Source organism: Prionailurus bengalensis, chromosome B2 (genome assembly GCF_016509475.1).
Source record: "Prionailurus bengalensis isolate Pbe53 chromosome B2, Fcat_Pben_1.1_paternal_pri, whole genome shotgun sequence".
Taxonomy (NCBI): domain Eukaryota; kingdom Metazoa; phylum Chordata; class Mammalia; order Carnivora; family Felidae; genus Prionailurus; species Prionailurus bengalensis.
The window spans coordinates 142,393,383-142,418,293 of record NC_057349.1 but is presented as its reverse complement, the minus strand read 5'-3'; the positions used below and the strand labels follow the sequence as shown (position 1 = coordinate 142,418,293).

At 52.6% G+C, this 24,911-nt stretch overlaps 1 protein-coding gene across 5 annotated transcripts in view; it reads right to left on the bottom strand.

Annotated features, from left to right (window-relative positions):
- Nucleotides 1-24,911, bottom strand: part of SYNJ2 (synaptojanin 2) — a 104,856-nt gene that overhangs the window by 62,310 nt on the left and 17,635 nt on the right. For all 5 annotated transcript variants that reach the window (XM_043593115.1, XM_043593114.1, XM_043593117.1 and 2 more), the window contains exons 2-4: nucleotides 16,584-16,670; nucleotides 5,962-6,232; nucleotides 1,878-2,103 (exon numbers count right to left, since the gene is read on the bottom strand). In XM_043593115.1, coding sequence (XP_043449050.1) covers nucleotides 1,878-2,103; nucleotides 5,962-6,232; nucleotides 16,584-16,670 — 584 coding nt within the window. The remainder of the gene's footprint in view (nucleotides 1-1,877; nucleotides 2,104-5,961; nucleotides 6,233-16,583; nucleotides 16,671-24,911) is intronic.

The following is a 24,911-nucleotide window of genomic DNA, read 5'->3' as shown; positions in this document are numbered from 1 at the left end:
GTGTCCCCCAAATAGACATGTTGGAGTCCTAATCCCAGCACCTTGGAATGTGACCTTATTTGAAGGCAGTCACTGCAGATGCGGTTAGTAAAGATGGGGCACACTAGATAGGGTGGGTCCCCTCGTTACAGGGCAAAGGGACATTCCGGAAGAGGACAGCACGTGGAGGTGAGGCAGAGACGGAGGGCTGCGACCACGGGGCCCTCCTCTAGAGGGAAGAGACAGGAAGGATCCTCCTCTAGAACTTTCAGAGGGAGCACAGTCTTGCCGGCCCCTGGATTTTGGACCTTTGGCCTCCAGAACCGTGAGACAATCAATTCTAGGTTTCTTAAGCCCCCTGTTTGTGGCACTTTCTTACAGCAGCCTGAGGAAACGCCTACCACTGACTTACATTTTCAGTGTTAACATGCCTAATCTTTCAGGAACGACGGTGAAAGGGAGGACAGCTGCTTTTCTCATGAGTAAGATACAACAGAGGAGACCCCGGTTTGTTTTTTTTAAATGACTGATTTTCTTTGGCCATAAATTTTGACTTTTTTTTTTTAAGTTTATTTATTTACTTAGAGAGAGGCAGTGGCCTGCCCCCAGTTCCCGGCACTGCACCCAGCCCATAGCGGGAGATAAACAATAAAGATTTGTTGAACGAACTGCATGATTCAAAGGCTCATAACCCAAGGATAAAAACTGGGATGGAAATGCAGGTAACGGGAATGCAGGTGGGGCATGTGAACAAAAGGAAGTAGTTTTCATCCTGTACACACGAGCGAGAAAAAAGAAACTGGCCTTCGTTTAGGGCCCATGTTTTCTCTGACATTTTTAACCGGATGTTACTTATGGCCTCATCTGCATCCAGGAGAGCAGGCAGACTGAACAGAAGTCATAGGCAAGAAACTGCCCTTGGCGCTCATCATTAGCTCCCATTCCAAAGTCCTCCCACTCAGCACCTGACTCTAGGAGGACCTCCTCCCCTGAAGCCCAAGCCAACGGCTGCTGACACACAGAAAGCAGGTGCTCCCTGTTGGGATGAGCACTGGGTGTTGTATGGAAACCAATTTGACAATAAATTTCATGAAGGGGAAGGGGAAGGGGAAAGGAAGGGAAGAAAGAAAACAGGTGCTCAAATCCGTGAATGACCGGGCTAAAGTCCTGGTAGGAAACACCTCTCCCAGCTGCAGGAAGGAGGGGTTGCAGAGACATATCACCACTAAATAAACACAGGCTGTTTGCAGCTTGACACCCGCAGCCACACTGCACCTGTGCCTTTCGTGGGGGCTGACCTTACTTACAATTTATTCTGTTAGTCTACCAAGTGGCATTATCCTACAGATCTGCCACCCAGAGAGGGGGTTAAAAACCAGTGTGAGACAGCATCTCTGGGAATGAGAACAGAATTTAGGGGCAAAAAAATCAATGAGAGACTAAACAGATGGTTATATTCAAGGAAGCTGAAAGCAAATGCCGCTTAGCGCTCAGATTTCACAACTCCCAGGTGCTAAGACGTGCTCCGGTCGATTTAGAACGAAAACCTGTTTGTTCCCTCATCCTCACCGTATTGATCTACTTTTTGCCTTAAGATCCTGTTGGATCATCCACCACCTGCCCTCTTAAACAGCCTGCCACCCTTTATGACCACGGCAAAAACGCCCGCTTCCTTTTAGCTGCAAGTACCTCGGGTGAGCAGAAATGGATCAAGAAAGCCGCCCCCGGCAAACCGGAGGCCACACTCTCAGGCAGAGCCCCAGTGACTCACTCTGTTCTCCAGAGGAAGGAGCCACGATCCCCAGAAACGACCTCCAAACATGCCTGGCCCCCTTCTGCCCCAAATGGAAACGCACGTGCGCGGCTGCGTCCCCGCCGCTCCACCGGGCGCCACTGACCTGCTCTGTCTCCACGAAGTTGGACACGTGGCCGTCGTCGTTCACGCCGCGGGTGTGGAAGCGAGCGCCGGCGCGCTCGCAGCTGATGCGGGAAATGAGGCAGGCCTTGGCCTGCTTGTGTGAGGCGTAGACGGTACGGATGGACACCACCCCGCAGATGACCTTCAGCAGCCAGTCACAGCAGCTCACCTGGTGCTGCCTCAGGGGCACGTGCAGCAGCTGGTTCCTGCAAAGCGGAGCCCACAGAGCCTCGGGTCAGCACACACGCTCCCGGAAACACTGCGCCCAAAGCAAGTGGGGCGGGGCGGGGACCGGGGCCCCCGCAGATGGGGTGCAGGTGCCCGCCATGAACTTGGCGCTCAGGGCGTGTGGTCCGGAGGTTCACATGCTTCCGAGACCCCCACCCCCGCAAGCAGCGGGCCGCGGAGCCACACAGCAGGAGCAGGAGCAGCAGCAGCGGGGACCGCCTGGAGCCGCTGCGGAAGTCGGTATCCGCGAACGGAAGCCGAGCCAGGAGTGCGAGCCAACCATCACCTTCCAGGGACTGTCAGAGAAGCCTCCCTTTAGATCCCTGGCCTCCGCACTTTTAAATCAGAAGTCCCATCAGTCAAAAAAATTAATCATAGGTTTTGCCCTTAAATAATAAATGATAAAAATAATCATTAAATACACATATGCTGGCTTAAATTACATACGTAACACATGAGGTCTATCCTGTCCCAACGAGAGCACTAGGAAGCAATCCAAAATAAAAAAAAGAGACAAAAATAAAACAAGGGAAGTTCCAGCACCTCCTCCCTACACCCGTGGATTGTTCTGGGCCTCTGGGGACCCCTGGTGTCCATGATGATAAGGAGGGGGATAAAAGCCAACATTTACCAAGGGCATTGAGCACCATTCTAAATGCTTTGGGATGGATTAGCTCACTTCATCCTCCATAGGCCCTATGTGAAAGCTATTACCATTCAGCCCATCTTACAGATAAAGAAACTGAGGCACGGAGAAGTGAAGGACTTGCCCAAGGTCACAGAACCAGCAAGCAGCAGCGAGCAGCTGGGAGCCTGCCCTCTTCACTGCTCTGCCAGGCCCAGGCCTATCTCCTCTCCCAGTGAAGTCCCCACACGTACAGCCACACCCCTGCTGGCCACAGCCTTCTGCTCTCTCTCAGCTTCCCCACACCCACTCGACCTTACTCCGCCCAAGCGGCCTCTCTGAGAAATGAGGCCCCAGAGGGGTGCCAGGACCCCTGACCCCGCCGGCTGAGCTCCATTCCAGGTGCTCAGGGCACAGAGCAGCACCTTCAGATGCCTCTCAGACCCTCCCAGGGAGGCAGGAGCCTTCACAGAAGACTCTCTCCCATGGGGTAGTAAGCAAATCTAGATCACAATGCCCTATCTGTTTAAAAAAAAGGCAGCACTGTTCCTGCCCTAGAGCCTTCCTCAAAGAGAGCAGCCTTCTCTCATTTCTTCCAAAGCGTGCTGTGCTCCTCCTGGTCTCCGGTGGCTCCTCCCAGCAGCAGGGACTCCCCAGGTCTCAGGCCAGGCTCCCCCACTGTGAGCACAAACACTTGAACCTGGGCGCTGAGACACGACCCCCCCCACCCCCCATCAGGGAGTGGCCACGCGGGTCCCCTTCTGAGCTCTCGCAGCCACAGTGCTGGTCTGCCTGAAAGATGACGATCACCGAGACCTCCTTTACAAAACACATTTTCCTCTGAATCACTATCTAAAATTCAGACGATGAACCCGCTTTAGTAGCAAATGAAATCTGCATATGGTATCAAGGCAAAGCCTCCAGAACATTCCAGCCTTCCGGCCCCACAGCTATGGCAGCCGTCAGTCACCAGAGGTCAGGCAAAGGAGGCTTTTGCCAAACAGTCAACTCTGAATCCCTGTTTGTAGTCACGCTGGCCTGGCGCTGTGTAGGAGGACAGCTCCTTTCCTCGGAGGGAGAGACCCAGATCTGTGAAGGAAAAGTGCTTTGAGTTTCCTCCCAGGCTTCCATTGTTCTGGGAGGCAGTTATCAGTGGGGTCAATTACCAGCCAGGAAAAACCACTTCACGCTGCCCAACGCGCTCCCTCGTTCACCAGCCACATTCAGGGTTGACCCCATCTGACTCTAGATGTGGGTCCAGACCTGGAACACAGCACCCCAAATGGTGGGTTTAGGCAGTCAAGCCCGTGACCACTCAGTCAAGGCTGACTCAGTTGTGGTCAGTTCCGTGGGCGCCGCCCAAACACCACGCCCTGGAGGGTGGCGCAGCCCGGCGCCCTCCACAGCTGCCGCCCCCTCTCAGCTCAAGATGGAGTCTGGCGTCCACGTGGGGCGTCCTCCCTTCCCAAGCCCTTCGGCCTCCGCTTCGTGGATCTCCACTCTCACTGCTTTCTGTGGGCCTCAAGTCTCCAGTCTCCAGCCACAGAGCTGGCGGAAGGAGGCCTGACGAGGGCAGTCACAAAGGTGCCGGGGCCACCCCGTTCCCCCGGCATCCCCCAAGCACATTACAGCCTGCGACACCTCGCTCCGCTCCTTGCCTGGAAGTCTTCGTTGAGAGTGGCTCCGCGGCCTTAGTACAAATACTCCTCGTAATCCACAGCCCTTGTAACCCTGAGCTCAGCTGACCTCAGGGGCACGTGCACCAGCTGGTGCCTGCTAAATGGAATTAGTGATTCACAGAAACACCATCTCCTGGACCTGTCACTCAGAGACTGGTCCTCGAACCGCAGCACAGGAGCCACATCATCACCTTGCTAGAGACGCTGAGTCTTGGGCCCCAGCTCAGACCCGCTGAATCAGAATCTGCCTTTTAACAAGAAGATTAGGAGATTCACAGATGTTTTAGCGTTTGAGCACCTTACTGCCCCCGCAAACTCAACAAAACCAGAAGGCCCAAGAGGATCTGAGGGTAGAGAATGCTGGGGCCCACGGAAGGAGATGGTGAAGCCCCCTCCTCCAGAGACAAGTCGGGCCTGGGTGAGGGTCTGAAGCACCAAGGGAAAAATGTTTATCCAGTGATCCTTACAACTTTCTGTGTTTGGGCAAAGGAGAGAGGCAGACACAAAAAAAAGGATGTGAATAAGCCTCACTGACCCTGTCTTAGGGCTGGAAAACCGGCCGAGCTCCAAAAGGCCAGGACTGGGATTCTAAGAACAGCCCAGTGTATAAGGTACATTGGAGCGATTTCTACAGCAGGATTTTCATCACGCTGGCTTCTGACTCACTTCCCACACATCTCCTGGTCCATCTGAGGGGTACAGCATCATTGACAACCTAGGCCTGGCACCAGTCTATGTAAATCACTGTGCCCCCCTCCCCCAGACCTGCCAAGGTCAGGATCCCCAAGGCCCAGAAAGGGCCATAGATAATTTACATACTTATATAGTCATCCACACCTAGCTAGGTCCGTGAAAGAGCACCCAGATGACCCTGAACATGCAGAAATCCAGGCACCTTTGTCTGGGCTTCGGGACATGTCTTATCACATGAATGCACATCACCTTGGCAGGCGGACTCAGTTTCCCCATTGTTGGAACTGGTCTGGCTTGGTGATTAACAGTATGGGATCTGGAGCCAGAATGCCTGGCTTGTTCAAGCCTCAGTCTCCCTATCTGTAAAATGGGAATAACAGACCCCCACCTCACAAGTTACTATGAGGATTCTGAGTTACTGCCCACCAGCAGAGAACTTAAACAGCCTGGAATGTGAGCACCTTATAAGCATCGGTGGTAAATGTGTGTGTGCCAGAGGGTAACCAGGATCACCGAGAGGACCGCAGGAGCACTGACCATAGCCTGGCACTTAGGAAGCACAGGATGGATGTGGGCTCTTATGGTCTTGACTTACAGAGAGTTTCTTTCCTAAATCTACACTAGACCACTTTGAACACCTTCCCTGACCCTGGGGGGGAGGGGGGAGGGATGAGGGTGTTAGCATTCTTCTCACTGCACTGAGACTGGGCTCGCAGAGGTACCCCAGGATCCTGGGGACGATGTAAAGCAGAGAACAAGGACACAGGTTTCGATCAGAGCCCACCATCCATGTGACCCAGGGGGGGAAGGGGGGGCAGAAGACGACCCAGGGCCCTCACCAAAAGAAGGAGCTCCCCCACTCGTAGCTGTCATGGTCCTGCTTCTGTGCCCGGACGGTGAGGTCAAAGCTAGACCCATCATTGGGCCAGGAGAAGTAGAAGAACCCCGAGTTGAGGATTTTCCTCAAGGCTGTGAGGCGGTCCTCCTCCTTGGCCTCCTCCTGGAGAGGGTAAAAGTCGGTGGCGGTGATTTTGTAGATTTCAGCCTCTGGAATTCTGCCCACGGACGTGCAGCCTGTCACCAAAACCAGGAAGCTCAGGGAAGCACCACCTGGAAGGGAAACAGACAACAGGGCTCAGGACCACAGTCAGCAGGCGGAGGAGCAGCTCACGGCCCACGTTTCCGCTGGAACCGCATGACCACATCAGGAATCTCCGTCACCCGAGCCTGGAGCCTGGAGCCTGAAGCCTGAAGCCTGAAGCCCGGTGCCTGAAGCCCGGTGCCTGAAGCCCGGTGCCTGAAGCCCGGTGCCTGCTCCCCGGAGGCTGGCCCCCGACCAGCAGCAGCAGCACCACCACCTGGAAGCCTGCTGGAAATGCGAATTCTCAGGCCCTCCAGACAGCCCGGCGAGGGGACAGCCACCTGAGCTTTAACAAGCGCCCAGGCCATTCTGCTGCCCGCCAGCCTGAGGGTTACTGGCCAGGGGCCTTCCCAGCCCCACAGTCTCTCCCCATAGCTGCCACCCAAAGCCTCGCAAATCTGCCCCCTCCCCAAATCCTCAGGTGCCACCTGGCTCAGGGTCTTCAAGTGTGGTCAGTCCTGCAAGCTCAGTCACTAGAGTCACCTCTCAAAGCTTCCTGATGGAGGACCTGCCTCTCTGCTTCAACCCCCCCACCGCCCCCACCTCCCCCAGGACTGAAATGGAAGCTCCTCACAGGCCGACGACCCCCATCCCTCCCCACATACGGACACCTAGGGTCCAGCAGCTCCCTGGGGCTGTCCTCTGCGGCTCCTCAAATGCACCATATGCCCTCATACACACGGGCCTTTGCTCAGGCCGCTGCCTCTGCCTGGGATACCCCACCACCGCCTGCCCATCACGGCCTTCCCCACCCACCTTGCCCGCCTCCGCCCTCCAGAACAGCCATGAGCCTTCCCAGTGTTCACCAGGACCACCCTAGCTCAGCCCCTCTTTCCTAGAATTCCTCTCCACCCTTCTGGAGCCTTCCCTGCTCCCCAGAGACATTGTTACATGCCCCTTCTACATGTATCCCTGTTAGCCCTCATGTATGCAAAACTAACAACCTCCATCCCATCTGTGTCCCCAGGAGATTGGGGGTTTCTTAGGGACAGGACTCTGTTTCATTATGATATCTGGGCACTGCACATGGTAAGTCTTTGATGAATACTTCCTAAATAAGCCGAAAGCAGCTCAAGCCTTTCCCAATCCCCGTGAAGTGTTACCCAGGCCACTGCCAACCTGGCTGCCAGGAGAATGAGACACCCTCCTCCGGGGACCCCACCAAACCATCTGCGGCTGCTTTCTATTCTGTACCCCCAGTGCATAGCGGGCACACAAAGGTTCGGACAGACACCTGCTGTGTGGGCCAGGGGTGCGTGGCAATGCTCTACTCTGGGGACATCAGGGAGGGCGCCCCTGCTTTATTTCAGGAGAGGGCCCCAGAGATAACTCAGGTGACCAACTGGCCTTCAGGGGCTGGTGTGGTTCTGGTCCAAAAGATATTCTTCCCAACCCCACTGATGTTTAAAGGACCTGTTTCCAGTAAGATCTCCTCCACATGGTCAGTGGTCATTATCTGCAGCCATGGTGGCCAGCGGTTTAGATCTCTGGACACTCTGATAAAAGCCCCTTAGGACCCACTGCTCACCATCTATTTCCCCCCACCCCCTCCTCACACTTGATAGGAAGAAGGGGGCTACTTGGGGCCAGGACACATCTGGGTGTTTTTTTGTTTTTCTATTTTTGTTTAATGTGTATTTATTTTTAAGAGAGAGATAGAGCACAAGTAGGGGAGAGGTAGAGAGAGGGGAAGACACAGAATCCGAAGCAGGCTCCAGGCTCCGAGCTGTCAGCACAGAGCCCGACGCGGGGCTCGAACTCATGAACTGTGAGATCATGACCTGAACTAAAGTCAGATGCTTAACGGACTGAGCCACCCAGGCGCCCCTGGGTTGTTGTTGTTTTTTTTTAAATGTCTTTATTCAGGGCACCTGGGTGTCACAGTCCGTTGGGCATTCGACATCAGCTCGGGTCATGATCTCATGGCTCCTGAGTTTGACCCCACACTGGGCTCTGCTCTCAGCACAGAGCCTGCTTTGGACCCTCCACCTCCCTCTCTCTCCACCCCACCCTCCTAGCACTCTCTTTCAAAAATAAACAAACATCAAAAAATAAAACAAAATAGGGGCACTGGGGTGGCTCAGCCAGTTAAGCGTCTGACTTCGGCTCAAGTCACAATTTTGCAGTTCACGAGTTTGAGCCCCTTGTCCGGCTCTGTGCCAGCAGCTCAGAGTCTGGAGCCTGCTTTGGATTCTGTGTCTCCCAACCTCTCTACCCCTCACCCACTTATGCTCTGTCTCTCTTTCTCTCAAAAATAAATAAACATTAAAAAAATTTAAATAAAATAAAAGACGTCTTCATTCAGTAACTAGGTCACCACGCCTACTGGGAGGGAGGACGAACAGGGAGACACTATTGGCTCATATCCCACCTCCCCAGGCAGATTATCAGGAAACTCCTTTAAAGCAACTTAAGAATTAGGCAGTTATGCTACGGACAGTGACAGGCATCAGGAGGCTGAGTTTCTTAAGCAGGACAAGTGTCATTTCTGGAAGACAGGTAAGGTTTATGTGGGGTCGATGTCCTCAAAGTATAGACTCACAAATGCAAATATTCCCGCAGCCTGTGTTACAACCAGGCCCAGGCATCCCATCTGCCTCTTCCGATGTGCTCAGTGCAGAGAAAGGAGAATTCAAGGACAGTCAGAGGAGTGGCCGGAGGGCAGCCCCTGCGGTCTAGGCGATGAGCCCAAGACTGGACTTTGTAGGGAGTGGGTTCAAGGAGAGGCATGGAAAACTTTACGTCCTTCCACCCAAGTTGTGGAGTGGATTTCTAGCACTACTTCCTCAGCAGCCTCTGCGTGGGCGGATCAAGTCCCTGGCAAGAGTCCCAGGTTGCTTTGAAGACAGTAGGCATTTCCTGCGCAGGGCAGTGGCCCGGAGGAGGCTTGGGATGGGCGGCTGCAGCAGGCATGAAAAGGCTCTTAAAATAAATGAGACTCTGAGCTCCTGAGTCCTGGGATTGAGGGGCTTGGGAGAAGGCACAGGTGAATAAAGACACCACCCTGGGAGCAGATTGGAACCAAGCACTTTAATGACAGCTGATTCTCAGGGTGGCTGCTTATGAACTCTGTTCTATGAGCTCCCTCTCAACAGCCCCCTGGGGGAGGTACCATTTTTAGTCCCGTTGTACAGGGACGGAGATGGAGACACAAAGAGGTTAAGAAGCCTGCCCAAGGTCACACAGTGGGGGAGCTGGCATTTGAATCCACTTTCGGGCTATACCACCTGGGCAAGTTACTCAGGTCAAGTCTGGTTGGAGAGACACTGTTCTTACCTATATCCTTGCAGAAGGATTGCCAACCTGCCCAACAATGCCATCATTTCACACATGAGGGACTATCCCCCCAGAGGGAGCTGAATCATCCATCTGCCCAAGTGCACGGCTAGTCTGTGTTGGATCCAAGATGGGTCCAACATGGGTTCACCCAGCCCAAAGGTCTGGCAGCTTCCGATCACGATGGCTTACTGTCTCACTAAGCGTCGCTAAGGTACCCTTTCTCATTTCCAAATTGACACTGAAAGTGTTCATCAGTAGTTTAAATGATTGTGAATAATGTATTTTTCTGGCACGTGCTAAATATTGACATGAAAGAATAAACCTTCTGTAGGCCTCTTTACCATTATCAAGTGGGACCTAGACTCTGGTTTGACAATCATCCTTGTATATTATTTAAAGCAATGCATGAACAAGTTCTTCTTCAACAGATGGGATTTTCCTCTGAATTCCCATTCCACTCCCACCCCCCTCAGAATTTCATCCTAATATCACATATTTTGTGCTTCTGTGTCTCATATTGATCACACTGTGCAGTAATTTGATCCTAATGCTGAAAGTGTTTAAAACACTTCGGCCTGAGTTATCATTACGATGATGTTTTAGTACAAGATCAGTCAAAAAATGTAAACAAAACGCTCTGCTAAATACTGATTTAACATAAAAAATAAAGATTTATTGGGAAGGTGGATGGGACCTCTGGTCCATACACCCATGGGTAAATATTATTTATTAACGGAATGAAACTAGATTCTCTACCAATGCTAGTTCTGTTTTTCATTTTTATATGTGAACACTAAGAAACTTTGTTCACATTAATAGATCGATGAAATGTTGCCCAATTATTCTTCAAAGTCCTTCTGAGTCATCTGCCAAAAAAAAAAAATCACAAAATCTATCTAGAAAATTACTATCAACGCTGTCAGCCGATACCCCAATTAGGTTCTCCTTCAATTTTGTAGGAAACAAACAACCGGCGGTCACCTGACTTGTAAACAAACTGTTCCCCGGTCACGGAGGTGACTTACTTCCTCCACAGTGCTGACAATATTGTGACCCCTCCCTGTTAGCCATCCGCAGGTATTTACTTCCCAGAGCAACACACTGTGTGAGATTCTAGAGGGAGAAGAAGGTAAGATAGAAGAAGGGTGGCTGTGGGTGGGGCAGAGAGACTGAGAACCCAGTCCCTCATCGCAGGGACGTTCTTAGGCAAACCAAGGAGGTGAGGACCTAGAAACCGTTTTCCTCAGCACTGACCAAGCCCGTCGGACAGTCTCTGTGACCCCAGAGGAGCCGCACTAGACCACAGCCTCTCCAGGAGGGGCACCTGGCCCTACTCAGCCTGGCACGTGGCTTCCTGTTTCTTCAGTGCTGGCTCCATCTTGTCCGGCACCCTTGGGTGTGTGCCCCCAGCCTGTCAGTGTGGTGTTGTCTCTAGGGGATAAAAGTGGGGCTGGCGGGGGGCAGGGAGGGCGCTCACCTGCCCCAGGTGTGAGATGTCCCCGTGGGTGCTCACTTTGAGCACAAGATCTAGGCTTTGTTGTAGTAAGGCAGGATCGGTGTTCTCCCAGGGAGGAAGTAGGGCAGGCCTGAGTGGGGGAGGGTCTCAAAAGTCCTTAGTGGAGGCTGAGTTCAGGGGCTTGAAACCAGTAAGAATCTTACAGCAGGCAGGGGCGCCTGGGTGGCGCAGTCGGTTAAGCGTCCGACTTCAGCCAGGTCACGATCTCGCTGCGAGTTCGAGCCCTGCGTCGGGCTCTGGGCTGATGGCTCAGAGCCTGGAGCCTGTTTCCGATTCTGTGTCTCCCTCTCTCTCTGCCCCTCCCCCGTTCATGCTCTGTCTCTCTCTGTCCCAAAAATAAATTAAAAAATAAATAAATAAATTAAAAAAAAAAAAAAAGAATCTTACAGCAGGGGAAAGACAAAACTCAAACTTGTTTTGGCGTCAGAAGATGAGGCTCTCGGGGCGCCTGGGTGGCGCAGTCGGTTAAGCGTCCGACTTCAGCCAGGTCACGATCTCGCGGTCCGTGAGTTCGAGCCCCGCGTCAGGCTCTGGACTGATGGCTCAGAGCCTGGAGCCTGTTTCCAATTCTGTGTCTCCCTCTCTCTCTGCCCCTCCCCCGTTCATGCTCTGTCTCTCTCTGTCCCCAAAATAAAATAAACGTTGAAAAAAAAAAATTTAAGAAGATGAGGCTCTCGAGTCTGCAAGCCTCCACTGGCCTGTGGGGCCTCTGGCCGGTCTCCTACCCTCTCTGGCCCTCAGATGCACCAGGTGGCCTCTATGTCCCTTCCAGCTCAAGGAACTCTGGTTCCGGGGCTCTGGCCAAAGGGAGAGAACACCTGGGTCAGGGGTTGCTGGCCACAGTCGGGGGAGGTCACAGGCCAACAGACACACCAGAGGCAGAAGGGATCACACAGGGACACACACACCCCTCCAGAGGGCAGGAGGCTCACAGTCCAGACAACTCCTACAGCCTGAGAAAACAGGCTGGAGAAATGGAAGGCAATGACCCCAATATATATTGTTTAAGAGGAGGCAGGGTTTCCGTGTGGGAAGACGAAGAAAGTTCCAGAGACAAATGGTGGTGATGGCTGCACAACATTGTGAACGTCCTTCATGCCACTGGACTGTACATTTGAGATTAGTCCAAATGGGAAACTTCATCTTCTGTATATTTTACCACACACACAAGAAACCGTGGAGACCTCAGTGTCGATTTTAGAAATTTTTCCCTCCAGAGGGCTGCCTTCAAGACCCAATGCCAAGGCACCGCTGCCCCAAACCCCCTGGCCCCTGAAGTAACGGGGTCCGTGTCTTATCGAGCTGTGGCCATTGTCATCTGGCTGGGCAGGGCTGGCGCTGGAGTCACCATGAGTCACGCGCAGACACAATGCCATTTGTGCAGGGACAATGCTGGGTGTGTTCTTGCCACTGGGCCTCTGGCTTCCCCTGTGCTGGCATTTCTCTGTTTGCTCAGCCTCAGAGCTCACTCCCTAGCCAGGTTCGTGCCAGTCTCAAGCCCGGGGTTCCTACAGACCACCTTACCCATCCTGCTCGTGCAGGACACTCTCCCACTTAAAGCTGCAGACAAAGTAGGAGCTCTGGGCTTCCCACCCGTGGAGTGGGGCGCTTTGGCCAGAGGGTCCCCAAGGCCTCCCCCCCATGCCGACAAGCTCAGAATTCTAAATACCCTGTATCCACATGGCACAGTTTCAAGGATCTCTTTCACCTTCCCTTTCTAGAACACGAAAGTGGTGCAGATGTCGGTGTGCTGGAAGCTTCCACCAGCTCACGGGAGCCAGCCATGCAGATCTTTCCCCAGCTCCGCACTGCAGCCTGAAATCAGCCAGGGGCGGGTTAGCTATTCCGTGGAGATTGGCAAACACTACACATCGGGGCTTTCCCCCCAGAGAGCTGGATGTCAAATATTTACCAGCACCCCACTGCAGATAGGTAATAGGTCATTCTAACTCTGATGAAGGCCATCATACCATTTCAAGACTTTCTGGAGAATACTGCAGGCCCTGAATGTCAAGACTAAAGACTACCAGGGGTGCCTGGGTGGCTCAGTCCGTTAAGCCTCCAGCTTCGGCTCAGGTCATGATCTCATAGTCTGTGGGTTCAAGCCCGGCACCGGGCTCTGAGCTGACAGCACAGAACCTGGAGCCTGCTTTGGATTCTGTGTCTCCCTCTCTCTCTGCCCCTCCTCTGCTTGCGCTCTCTCTCGAAAATAAATAAACATTAAAAAAATTTAAAAAAAAAAAAACAAACCTAAACACTTTTAAATCTCCTGCTCCTGCAACTTTTCATGTTGCAGTGACTTCCCATAGAAATCAGCCCTACACTAGCCTGTGTGCAGACTAACCACCCACTGGGAGTCAGTGACCTGACCTTTACCCCACACCTAGTTCTCCCAGAGGGACCCGTCTGCCGGGCAGGCCTCCCACTCAGTACAGACTATGTTCATTCTCCCCTATAAATCTCTTTTGAATTACGTAATATAGAGATGAGGCAGTTTTCCTGATTTTGCAGGTGGGAAAACAGCCCTAGGGAGATTAATAAATCCAGAAGGTGAGTCTGTTGTGAAGCTGGAAAGAGAGTCTAGAAGGGCTGGCTTGTAGGCTGGGTACTACATAACTCCAGAGGACACAATTCATTACAGACCTCAACGTACTCAACCCTTGAGGCTATGAACCAGGGAGGCTGTGAGAGCTGAGGTTAAAAGGGAGTTAAATCCCTGTAATCATTGGGATAAATTCTTCTGACTGCTATACCCTCACTTTCTATGCTTTGTATTACAGATGCATCAGGAAAGCCAACTCTCTGGCTGACTGTGGAGGCTCCACCCCCTTCCTGCTGGCATTTCAGGGAAGGAGAGACTTAAGCTCTCCATGAAAACCTAGGAACCTGGGATAAAGCTTTTATGTAATTTTTGTGCATGTTTCTTCATTTCTAACATAAAAAAGCTATTTTCACTTAGGCAGACTGAAATTGAACAACTTGCCCCAAGTCACAAGCCTGAGGGGAAGAGTCTTTCTTTGTCCAGAGACCCTCAGCCTAAAACAGTCAAAAGGGAGGCCCGTCCCCAACTGGGGCTGGCTGTCTTTGTGGCAACCAAAAATTGGGATTTCACTCTGCACTGCCTGACACCCTCAAGAGGTGAGAGGAAGACATTATAGTTCTGGGCTGGGGCCTTCCAGCAGGAAAAGAAAACCAAGTTAAAGCCAAGCACTCCTTCATGGAACTGAAGGAGATTTGAAAAACTCGATTATAAGGCCCCATCCTTCCATCCTTCAGATATCCTAGGGCCCTTTCAGGAACGTGTCGAAAACAGGCCAAATAATTCTGGCATCCTCACCACCTCAGACAGCTTTAGCAGCACGACCACCAATGCCCCGCCCCCCGGAGGGTGACTCTGGCAGGTGGGGCTGGGAGTATTCAGAGGACAGAAGAAATGGGCGCTGGGGACTTGACAGGTGTCCGTGCCAGGGGCTTGGTCCTGTTCTCGCCTGGCCCCCAGGGCCTGTGCACACTCACCCCTCAGGGGAAGGGCAGGGGGTGGCTGTGAGAAGGGAGGAGGGTCTTGCAGCTCTAGGAGCTGGCCACCTCTCTCCGAGTCCTGCCCTGGGATGGTTCTGCGACATCCTGCTGTGACCCTTGGGCTGGACACCCTGCAGACACCCTGGCCCCTTTGACAAATACTTCTCTGGGGGCTGACCAGTTTCTGCCCAGCTTCAAGACAGAACAGCCCAGTGGCTGAAAACAGCCCCAGGTACCAGAAGGCACAAGTTTAAAACCCAGGTCACCACCTGAGGACTGCCCAACCTTAGGCGAGCGACAGCACTGTGCTAAATCCGGGGCTCGGTCAGGTGCAAAGTGGATCATTAATTTATTTAGGAGAAAAACACTGCCAATTATAACTGCAAGATGCCAACAACTATAACACATCCTAAGAGCCAAGATGCTACAATGTAAAAAAAAAAAAATCTGTCACAGAACAGACAAAATACAGCACTTAAGTTTTCTCGGCTTCTCTTTCTCTGTCTGTAAAGCAGGACATTAATGGCACCTGCCTCACAGGCTGTTGGGAGAACCAGGTTAATACATGAAAACACTTAAAACGGTGTCTACCACAGGATAAGAAGGGAAGGTTAGCCGTCATTCCCACATCATCATCATCACCGAGGCTAGGACCACAGGCATTTTTTGTAACCTTGGAAAAATCACTGCGGGGACAAATCCTGGCAGGCAGCCCCATTTCATGGAAAAAGCAAGTGTCTGGAGGCAGTTAGATCTGCGTTTGAACCCTAACTACACTCTTTACCTTAAGCAATTACGTTAACCCTCTGAGCCTGCTTCCATTACTATAAACAGCAGAAAAGATGCAACATCAAATTGGCTTATTTTTAGGATTAAATAAGTTCATGTATCTCTAGCCCTTGGCACAAAACAGACATTTAATAAACGCATTTGTCGTGGACGTGCTGAATGCTTTTCCTATACACTATCTGAAAAATGATCAGTGCAATCATCATAGTTCGGGAGAAACCATCCCATGAAAGAAAGACCCAGAAAAGTAACGGCAAACACCAGTGCTCTTCTGTCGGCTTAGAAACTCCTCAGCCTCTGAGCACAGCTGCTGGGGGAGGCATGGAGCCGTGACATGCTCGGCTCAGGGAGAGCCATGTGCCCGAATGTGGTCATCTCACAGCCAATTCTCATTTTGAGAAGCAGCGCTGAGAATCGGGGATGTCACCTGTGCTCTCGTCTTGGCCCCACATGTCCCTGGAGACGCTGGGTGGGACCAACATAAGTCAGGGGGCCGAGAGAGGAGAAAGGAAATGGTGGCCGCAGACCCAGAGGAGCACCAGGGCTCCCATGAAGTCCAGGAGCACAGAGGTGACAATGCAGGGGCCCCACGGAAAGGCTGTCCGGCTGACAGCTCAGCCCCAAGGGACCACACTGAGATGCCCACTTGTCCCTGTGAGTTCTCTGCCTTTTCCAAATCAGACGACATGGCCCATTTTTCACATGTACTTTCCTTTCCTCTCCCTCACGCCCCACCCTCGGCGTCCCATGGCAGGTGCTCTGGGCTCCTCTGCCTGGTCAACACGCCCAGTCCTGGCTCTTCTTCAAGATACCCTGTGAGTCCAGGGGGCTTCTGACCTCCCGCATCCACCCCTTCCCGAGTACAGATCCCTTGTAAATGACAAACAGTCCCCTGGGCAGACCCCACAGACCTGACTTTGGAAAAACTCGGGTCCTGGAGGGCAAACAATGAAGGTGAGCTTCCTTTGCACACAATTCTTCTCCTCCAGCGGCACAGACAGGTGAGCGCCAGGCTGCATCCACCTTGACCTCCTCCCCAGCGTGGAGGAACAGGCGCAGCGAAATAAAGAAACGTTTTAAAAGATCCTAACAGCTAAAATGAAATGCCTAAATCCGGCAGTCTTTCCAAACGAGCACGAGAGAAGCTCTGCCCGGCTCCCTAGAAGTGTAGCATCAGACGTTCCGGCAGCTGCTGTTCTGTCTGATCGGGGACTTACCAGATTTTAACCTGAGCTCCCCCAGGCAGCCGTAAGCGTCGGTGATCTTTCCATACTGGCCTTTAATGACCTCCTTCTCTTCCGGAGCTAGGGGAGAAACACATCACAGACAGCATCAGCCTGGGTCTCCTGTTGAAGTTCCTTCACTGCAGCCTTCTCCAATCTGGCTCCCCACCCACTCGAAAAAGAAAACGCAGAGACAATAGCTCGGCCTCAAGTAACGTGTGTGGAGGTTTTATGATCAGCGAATCACCAAGATGCAGAGATTTAGACCTTCCCACAAAAAGCTTGGTCTCTGGAAGCGCCCACAGCTCCCTGGGGCCTGGGGAGGGTGAGGAGAGTCCCCGGCTGGCCAGAGGTGCTGGGGTGCAAGCCAGGAGCAGGTGCCTCAGGCCCAGCCCTGCCCACAGGCTCTGAAACAGGAGTGAGTCATTGTTACCTGATGGGGGGGGACCTTCCTTCCTAAATATTGGCCACTGGAGGCTCTCGTCCTGTGAGCACCCTCCTCCCTGCAGGGACCTGCTAACATAGGGGAGGCTGAGCAGAAAACCCACGTGCCCTAGGCACCCCAGGCCTGGGCCCAGGGGATCCCAAGGAGAGCCGCATGAGCAGAGCCCCCGGTCTTCAGCAGTGGCCACCGGTGCTCAGGACAAGACACGGCCCAGGGTGAAAGCAAGACAAGACAGCAGACCGACTGAAAGACAGAAGGACCATTGGGAGCAGGGAGCCTGTGACCTACAAGGGCTCCACAGACCCATTGGCATTTACAGTGGCAGACCCTTGGACCCCTTCTCTGAAAAATGTTTCCACATGCAGAGAATGGGGAAAAAACCTCGATGAATCCTCAAATAAGGGCCTGGAAAACACCATTAGGGAGATTTACTAGGAGAGCAGTCACTCAGCCTCTGAATTACTGTGATAGACAGACTCTTAATCTGGGGTGACAGAGGAAAGCCCGGCAGATGCTGCAGCTTTGCAAGATAGTGCTGGGGGGATCTGTGTAACCTCTACAACTGTGTGCAAAATATTTGGACACAAATATTGGACAGTGCAGCTCCACACTGTCAGTGAGGAGCCCAAGGCAGGGCTCAAACTCACGAACTGTGAGATCATGACCTGAGCAGAAACCAAGAGTTAGACGCTCGACCAACTGAGCCACCCAGGTGCTCCCTGGGTATATATTTTTATGGGGCTGGAGGCACAGTTTTTGTCAGAATCTCAAAGGACTTAGTGACTCTGAAAAGGTTAAGAACCAGTGTAATCAATTACATTTCCCCCCAACATTCACATGGACTTTTCTGATTGATTAGGCTTTTGGTGGGGGGAGGGGAGAGTAACCTAAAGCTAATTATGAGAAGGACTGGGGGCCACAGTCCCACCTCTTCCATCCGCTGGGTTCAGAAAAGGGGCGGCCGGGAGGCGGGTGATTCACTACTCTCCTGCTGCTGCTGCGGTGACAAATGACCAGACCCAGTGGCTCAAAATAACACACATTCATGAGTTGACACCTGTGCAGGTCAGAAGTCTCTGAAATGGGTTTTACTGGGTTAAAATCAGTGTCGGCAGGACTGCATTCCCCAAGAAGCTCTGGGGAAAACCCGTTTCCTGGCATTTTCCAGCATCTAGAGGCCGTGTGCCTTCCTGGGCTGCTGCCCACCTTCTTCAAAGCCAGTGACTACATCACTCGGGGCTCTGCTCCCACTGTTCCTTCTTGTTCTCTCTCCCTCTCCTGCTACCCTCCTCCCTCTTTTAAGGGCCCCTGTGAGTTACCCAGGTAACCCAGGACAAGCTCCTTAACTTACTCAAGTCGGCAAAGTCCCTTTTGCCATGCAAGGTACCAGGCACAGGAACTAAGGACTAGCATGCTGACATCTTAGGGGCCCACAGATGGCCACAGCCCATTCCCTGGAGGCCACAGGCCTCCTGCTCCCACACGGATGATGCGTGAGAGGGACAAGGTATTCTCTCCACTCCCTGCATCTGTTCCTGGCTGACGTGAACAACATCCTCTGCCCAGAGGTGACGACAAGCCCACTGGATTTTTTTTTAAGTTAATTTATTTATTTATTAAAAAATTTTTTAATGCTTATTTATTTTTAAGGGGGAGAGAGACAGAACACAAGCAGGGGAGGGGCAGAGAGAGAGGGAGACACAGAATGTGAAGCAGGCTCCAGGCTCTGAGCTGTCAGCACAGAGCCTGACATGGGGTTCGAACTCATGGACCGTGAGATCATGACCTGAGCCGAAGTCAGACGCTTAACCGACTGAGCCACCCAGGCGCCCAACAAGCCCACTGTTAAGGGCCAAGCACTGTGTCATGTGCTACAGAGGCCTCCTTGAAATGGGCCTGCTCCCTGCTCTGGGACAAGTAAACCCCGTGAAAACCCAGGCTCACAGGAAGACACGAATGTCCCTCCTGCAGGCCACAGGCATGGCCAGACTCCGCATACGGGCGCTGCGGGCAGAATCAGGAGAGGCAAACCAGGCAGCTCGTGGCTCTCATCTCAGCACACACGCTGGTAAAGCAGGAGAGTAATTCGGACACAAATATATATATTTCAACCCTCAGAGCTTTACAAAGCCTTCGAACAGAATCCTTAAGCCTGACTATCATCGCGTTCTCATTGTGCTGACCAGCAACGAGGAGGACTTCGTGCGTGGCGTGCATCACCTCTGCCAACAGCCCTGACCAAAGAAAACAAAACATCAGGGATCTGCTCCCCGAGGCGATGTGGTCGAATCCACACTTCAGAGGTGGGGACGCGCCCACAAGGCCAGGCTGAGGGACTAAAACTGACCGCTTGCCCTGCTGGACCACAGGTGACAAGCACATGTGTCACAGCCCCCGTCACCAGGAAAAGTAAACTAACCCAAATTAAAAAAGACTCTTCGGGGCGCCTGGGTGGCGCAGTCGGTTAAGCGTCCGACTTCAGCCAGGTCACGATCTCACGGTCTGTGAGTTCGAGCCCCGCGTCGGGCTCTGGGCTGATGGCTCGGAGACTGGAGCCTGCTTCCGATTCTGTGTCTCCCTCTCTCTCTGCCCCTCCCCCGTTCATGCTCTGTCTCTCTCTGTCCCAAAAATAAATAAAAGTTGAAAAAAAAATTAAAAAAAAAAAGACTCTTCATCCTCATATTTACTTGTTACTTATTTTTTAATGTTTTATTTATTTTTGAGAGACAGAAAGAGAGCGCAAGCAGGGGAGAGGCAGAGAGAGAGAGAGAGAGAGGGAGACACAGAATCCGAAGCAGGCTTCAGGCTCCGAGCTGTCAGCACAGAACCCAATGTGGGGCTCAAACCTACAAACTACGAGATCATGACCTGAGCTGAGGTCAGAAGCTTAACAGACGGAGCCACCCAGGCGCCCCTGAGCCAGTCCTTTTAAAGTCCAGACCCCCCGCAGGCTGTCTCTCCTGGAAGCGTATTTTCTCATTTCTTCTTCTCCAACGCTCCTTCTGACCCTCACCGTGTACGAGCGGGTATGTTCTACTCCCACAGTGCAGACCCCTGCCCTGCCTTCAATGCCCCCCCGCCAGCACTCCTAGAGGCCTGGCCTCTCAGGCAGCCTGTTCCCAAATCACCCGACACCCCTCCTTGTCCCAAACAACTATAGTTCCTCAGGTTAGAAGGAAGAAGAACTCCATTATCCATTTTGCTCTTCAAAAGGGAGCTCACAGCTCCAATGTCTACAAGCACGAGGCAGGTAGTGAGCGAATGAAGCTGCGGGAGGGACCACAGGTGACCAGGGGACACGCGGCCCCTCTAACAGGGGGCAGATGGTCAGTTCCAGGCCAGCCCTGTGCCGGCGAGCTTCCAGTTTTTTGAGAGAAATAGGACACTCCTGAGTTTTCAATGCTGGCAACCAATCCACATTTATTTTAGGCATCGTGTGGGCCGCACACACCTCTGCAGACTGTATTTGGCCTGCCCATTTGCAACTCCTGTTCTCCCTTTCTTAATGTCTCGAAAATAGTCTATTCCTGTCTTTCACACTTTGGTTGCACTTCCCGTAGGTTTTTCCACGTTAGAATGCAATGTGCTTCCCCTCCCACTGGCCACGGATTTCCAGCCCTTAAGGAAAGTCCTCTCATTGACTCTCCCACCCTCTTCCTCATCCACCCCTTGCCCCTGGGCCTCAGCCGTGCACCCAGCGTGCCGAGAGGCTGCCACAGCTGGCACTGGCCGAGACACACATCCAGCAGCGAACCAAACGGGCAAAATCCATCTACAGCAGGGCTGGCCAAGGCAGGCCTCTGGCGGTGTTGCAGAGAAGGAACGTGTGTCATGAATGGGTGTGAGATGACAATGGAGACCAACCTGGGAGGGGGTGGGAGCCAGGAACGGCGGCGTTGCCACGGCGCACGTCCGCAAAGGCGGGGCGGCGAGGCCACCTCGGCACCAGGTACAGCGCAAGCTTCCTGCCAAGGAGAACAGGCCAGCTCGGTAAGCACAACACAGACAGTGACATGGGCTAAGGAGAAAAAGTGAGCAGGGAAGGGGGTATAAAACGTGTGTGTGTGCGCGTGATTTTATATGGTGTAGTCTGAGAAGGCCTCACTGCAAGCGTGACTTTCAAATGCAGGCTCGAAGGGAATGAGAGGAATGGCTGAGTGAAGGTGGGGGGTGGGCACTACAGGCCCAGGAGAGGGTGTGTAAAGGTCCTGGGGCAGAAGCAAATTCCTGACATATCCGAGGACCAGCGAGGGGCTCAGTGTCTGACAGAGGAAATGGAGTTGGGGATCCACTGTAAAAGAGCTCTGTAGCTCAAAAAAAGACTTGGGGTTTCACTGTAGGGTGGAGGATTGCTCTGGCTGCTCTGTTGAGAACAGATCCTAGAGGGGCAAGGGGAAAAGCAAGGAGACCCCTTAGGAAGCATTACAATGATCCAGAGAAGAGATGATGCTGGCTTGGATCAGGGTGGTAGCAGTGGAGGTGTTGAGAAACAGCCCAATCCTGGACACACATGCACGAATACATGCACACACACACACACACACACACATCTATACGCAAACACATGCTTTTTCACTATGGACATTTCCAAAGAAAACAGAGCATTGCAACAACCTTACGTCCCCACACTACCATGATCCTACCACCTCCCCTGCCATCAGCTCTTGGCCAACCCTGTTTCACTCCTACCCACCCCCCCCCCACTCTCCTGTACCTTAGATCAGTGGGTCCTATAATGTGGACCTGAGACAGTAGGCATCAACCAGCATTAGAAATACAAATTATTGGGCCCACTGCAGCCCCAATGAGTCAGAAACTCTGGCCTCGACACTCAGTAATCTGTTTTAATGAGTCCTTCAGGTAAAAATCATTGCCCTAGATTATTCTGAGCAAATCCCAAACTTCCTGTCGCTTCAGCTATAAATACCTCAGTAAGAATCTCTGAAAGATAAGGGTTCCTTTTAAAAACACAACCACATTACCATCCTCACATCTAAAAACTTTACCCATAATTCCTTAACATCATCAGATATCTGCATATATTTTGAAGGTTGAACCAAAAGGATTTGTGGACAGACTGGACGTGGGATATGAGAGAAAGAGAGGGTCCAACGATGACGCCAAATTTTTCTCCTGGACAGTGGGAAGGCTGGAGCAGCCATCACCGGGATGACGGAGACTGACAGGACAAGCCTGGATGGAACATCAGGAGCTCAGGTCAGATGGGCCAGCCTGCCGTGCCCCCAGGCGCCCCAGCACAGACATGGAGGGCACAGCTGCACCGGCCTGGAATCCAGCCGAAGATACAAACAGGGGCCCTGGCAAAGAGAAGGTCTTTAAAATCCAGAGACTGGAGGGGCTCACCCGGGAAGTGAGTGCGTCTGAAACAGTGTGTTCAAAAGCCAAGTAGAATGAAGAGAAATGTCCAAAAAGATGTTAAGGAAACAGGAAGCGCGTGGTGTCCTGGAGGTCAGAGAAGAAAGAGTTTGAAGGACACAGGAGTGGTCAGCAAGTTCAGATGCTGCTCTATGTCCCACAACATGACAACAGAGCGTCCTTCCAGTTAGGCACTGATGAGCCAGAAAAGAGCAGTGTACGGGGAGCTGAGGGGCAAGAACCTAAATGGAGAGGGAGAGGGAAATGGAGGTTGTGTGTAGAGATAATTCTTTGAGGAACTGTGTGTGTGTGCATGCACGTGCCTATGGGTCTATGTGTGTGTATGTATGTTTATGTGCATGCATGTATGTGCATGTATGGGTATGTGTCTATATGTGTTTCGTGCATGCGTGTGTGTGCATGTGTGTATACACACATTTACGTGCATGTAGGTATGTCTGTGTGAGCGTATGTGTGTGCCTGCACGCATGCACTGCTGGAAATGCTCTGGGACAGTAAAAACTGATGTAGTAGGAGAGGGGGAGCTGTGAGGTGGCAATGGCATCTGTCTGCAGGGTAGCGGGTCTCCAGAAACTTGCAGCTACACACGGGCAGCTTCTGGTGAGGGGAAGAGGATGTCACTGGTGGTATCACCAACTAAGCAGGATGAAGCAGGAGGGGGGCAAGGGCACACAGGGCGGGGGGTGGGAGGATGTGCAAGGCAGAGCTAGCGGCTGTGACTCGTGAAGCCAAAGGGGGCCGGCGCGGGACTGTGGCGGGGTGGCAGGTCTGGGACCGCAATCCCAGCAAGGGTCAAAAATCGCTGAGCTGGAGAACTAAGGGCTGAGTTGAAAAGATGGGGGCAGTAGGTGCAGAGTGGACGTTCTGACATAGATGGTGGGGGCACCAGAGCATGGCCGTGGGAGAGAGTGGCCGAGCCAGGGTGGAGCACACACTGGTGGTGGGGGGAGGTCAGGGAGCCCACGGCCAAGGTCTTCAGAAGGATCCCCATGGTGACTAGAGGTACCAAACATGGGGGCAAGACTCAGCCTCAGAGAGACCGACAGAGAACAGGGTAAAATCCCCACCCAGGAAGCAGGCAATTCCAATGCAGGGCGATGGGCGATGGGGTTCCTTGATGTGTGTGGCAAAAGGTTAACACAGCCTCCAAGAGAACTGACCTTAGATTACCCTTCTAGTCCTGTTTCCCTGGTAACCTGATAAAAGTTATCTGTGTTACTAGACAGCATGGCTTAGGACTGAAAATAGTCCTGACTGGTAGAAGGCATCCGGGCTGAGAGGAACCACAGGTGACCCATCATAACTGCAATGGGGTCATGTGGACACTCATGGAATGAACGAGCCTGTCCTTGGAAGCTCTGCCACCCGACACTGGACCCTGTGGGGAGTTAGACTTCTCTGCAAACAGCCCTGGCACGCACATCTAGTGAGTGAAGTGTGCCTAGGGTCTCCGGATGGCCGTGTGAACGTACAGGGCCACTAGGAGGAATACTCCAGAGAAGGAGAGTGCCCCCCACTGCCCTGCCAGCAAGGTGTGGTTCCTGTCCTAAATCCCCAGCGGGGTCCTGACAGCCTCGATGTTTGGACGAGGCTTGGAAGTCCTCCAGTAGGCACTGTACATTGAGATTGCAAGTTGAGTGCTTTTAGGGAGGAGGGAAGCAGAGTGTCTGGAGGTGGCAGAGAGGGGACTAGGGGGCACACATCCCACCCCCGGGGCCAATGGGCCAAGGGAGTAGAAGAGAAACAGTCACCACTTTAGGCCTACCGGGGAAGGGGTGGCTTGCCCCAAAGCTAGACAAACTTGGCCTGATGTCCCGAGGCTGGGGCTGGTGTCACCAGGAGCAGGAGTGACAGAGGCAGCCAGAATGCGCTCTGCTTCTTAAGACCCGGGCCACACAGACCATATTCCTGGTCCGCAGATAGCCAGTCCAGATCAATAATCAAACCAGCCACACGTATTTTCTTTCTTTCATAATAAATTCCACGATAACACGCCATAAGGAAACTCCAGTGAAGCCCAGCCCACATGTCACAAAAATAAGTAGGTCAATTTAACAATGCCGACGGCCCAAGACTGAGGTACCATTTGTGGCTGCATTCTTGTGCATGATTTTAGACCATCTTCTTGTATTTCAGGGTCTCAAGAGGATAGCAGCATCCAGATCAAGGTCAGTGTCTCCTCCATGAGCTCAGTTCAGACTGGCTTGTGACTGTTCCTTCCAGAGTTATCAGTTTGGAGCTAAAGCAGCTCTTCAGAAAGACAATGGATTTTCTCAGGCGGGCGGATGGAGGCGCAGGAGGGTTGCTAAGCAAAGTGCAAATCAAAACATCAGTCTGTACTGGAAGCTTGAGAGCCAAGATGAAAGCCAACCCGGGAGACACACGTCAGCCCCAATAAGAAACTTTCCTGTACTGGCCACTGCTTCTCTTTCTCACCAAAAAAGTCCAGGCCACACAAAAGAGCCAGGGTGGGGAGGGGG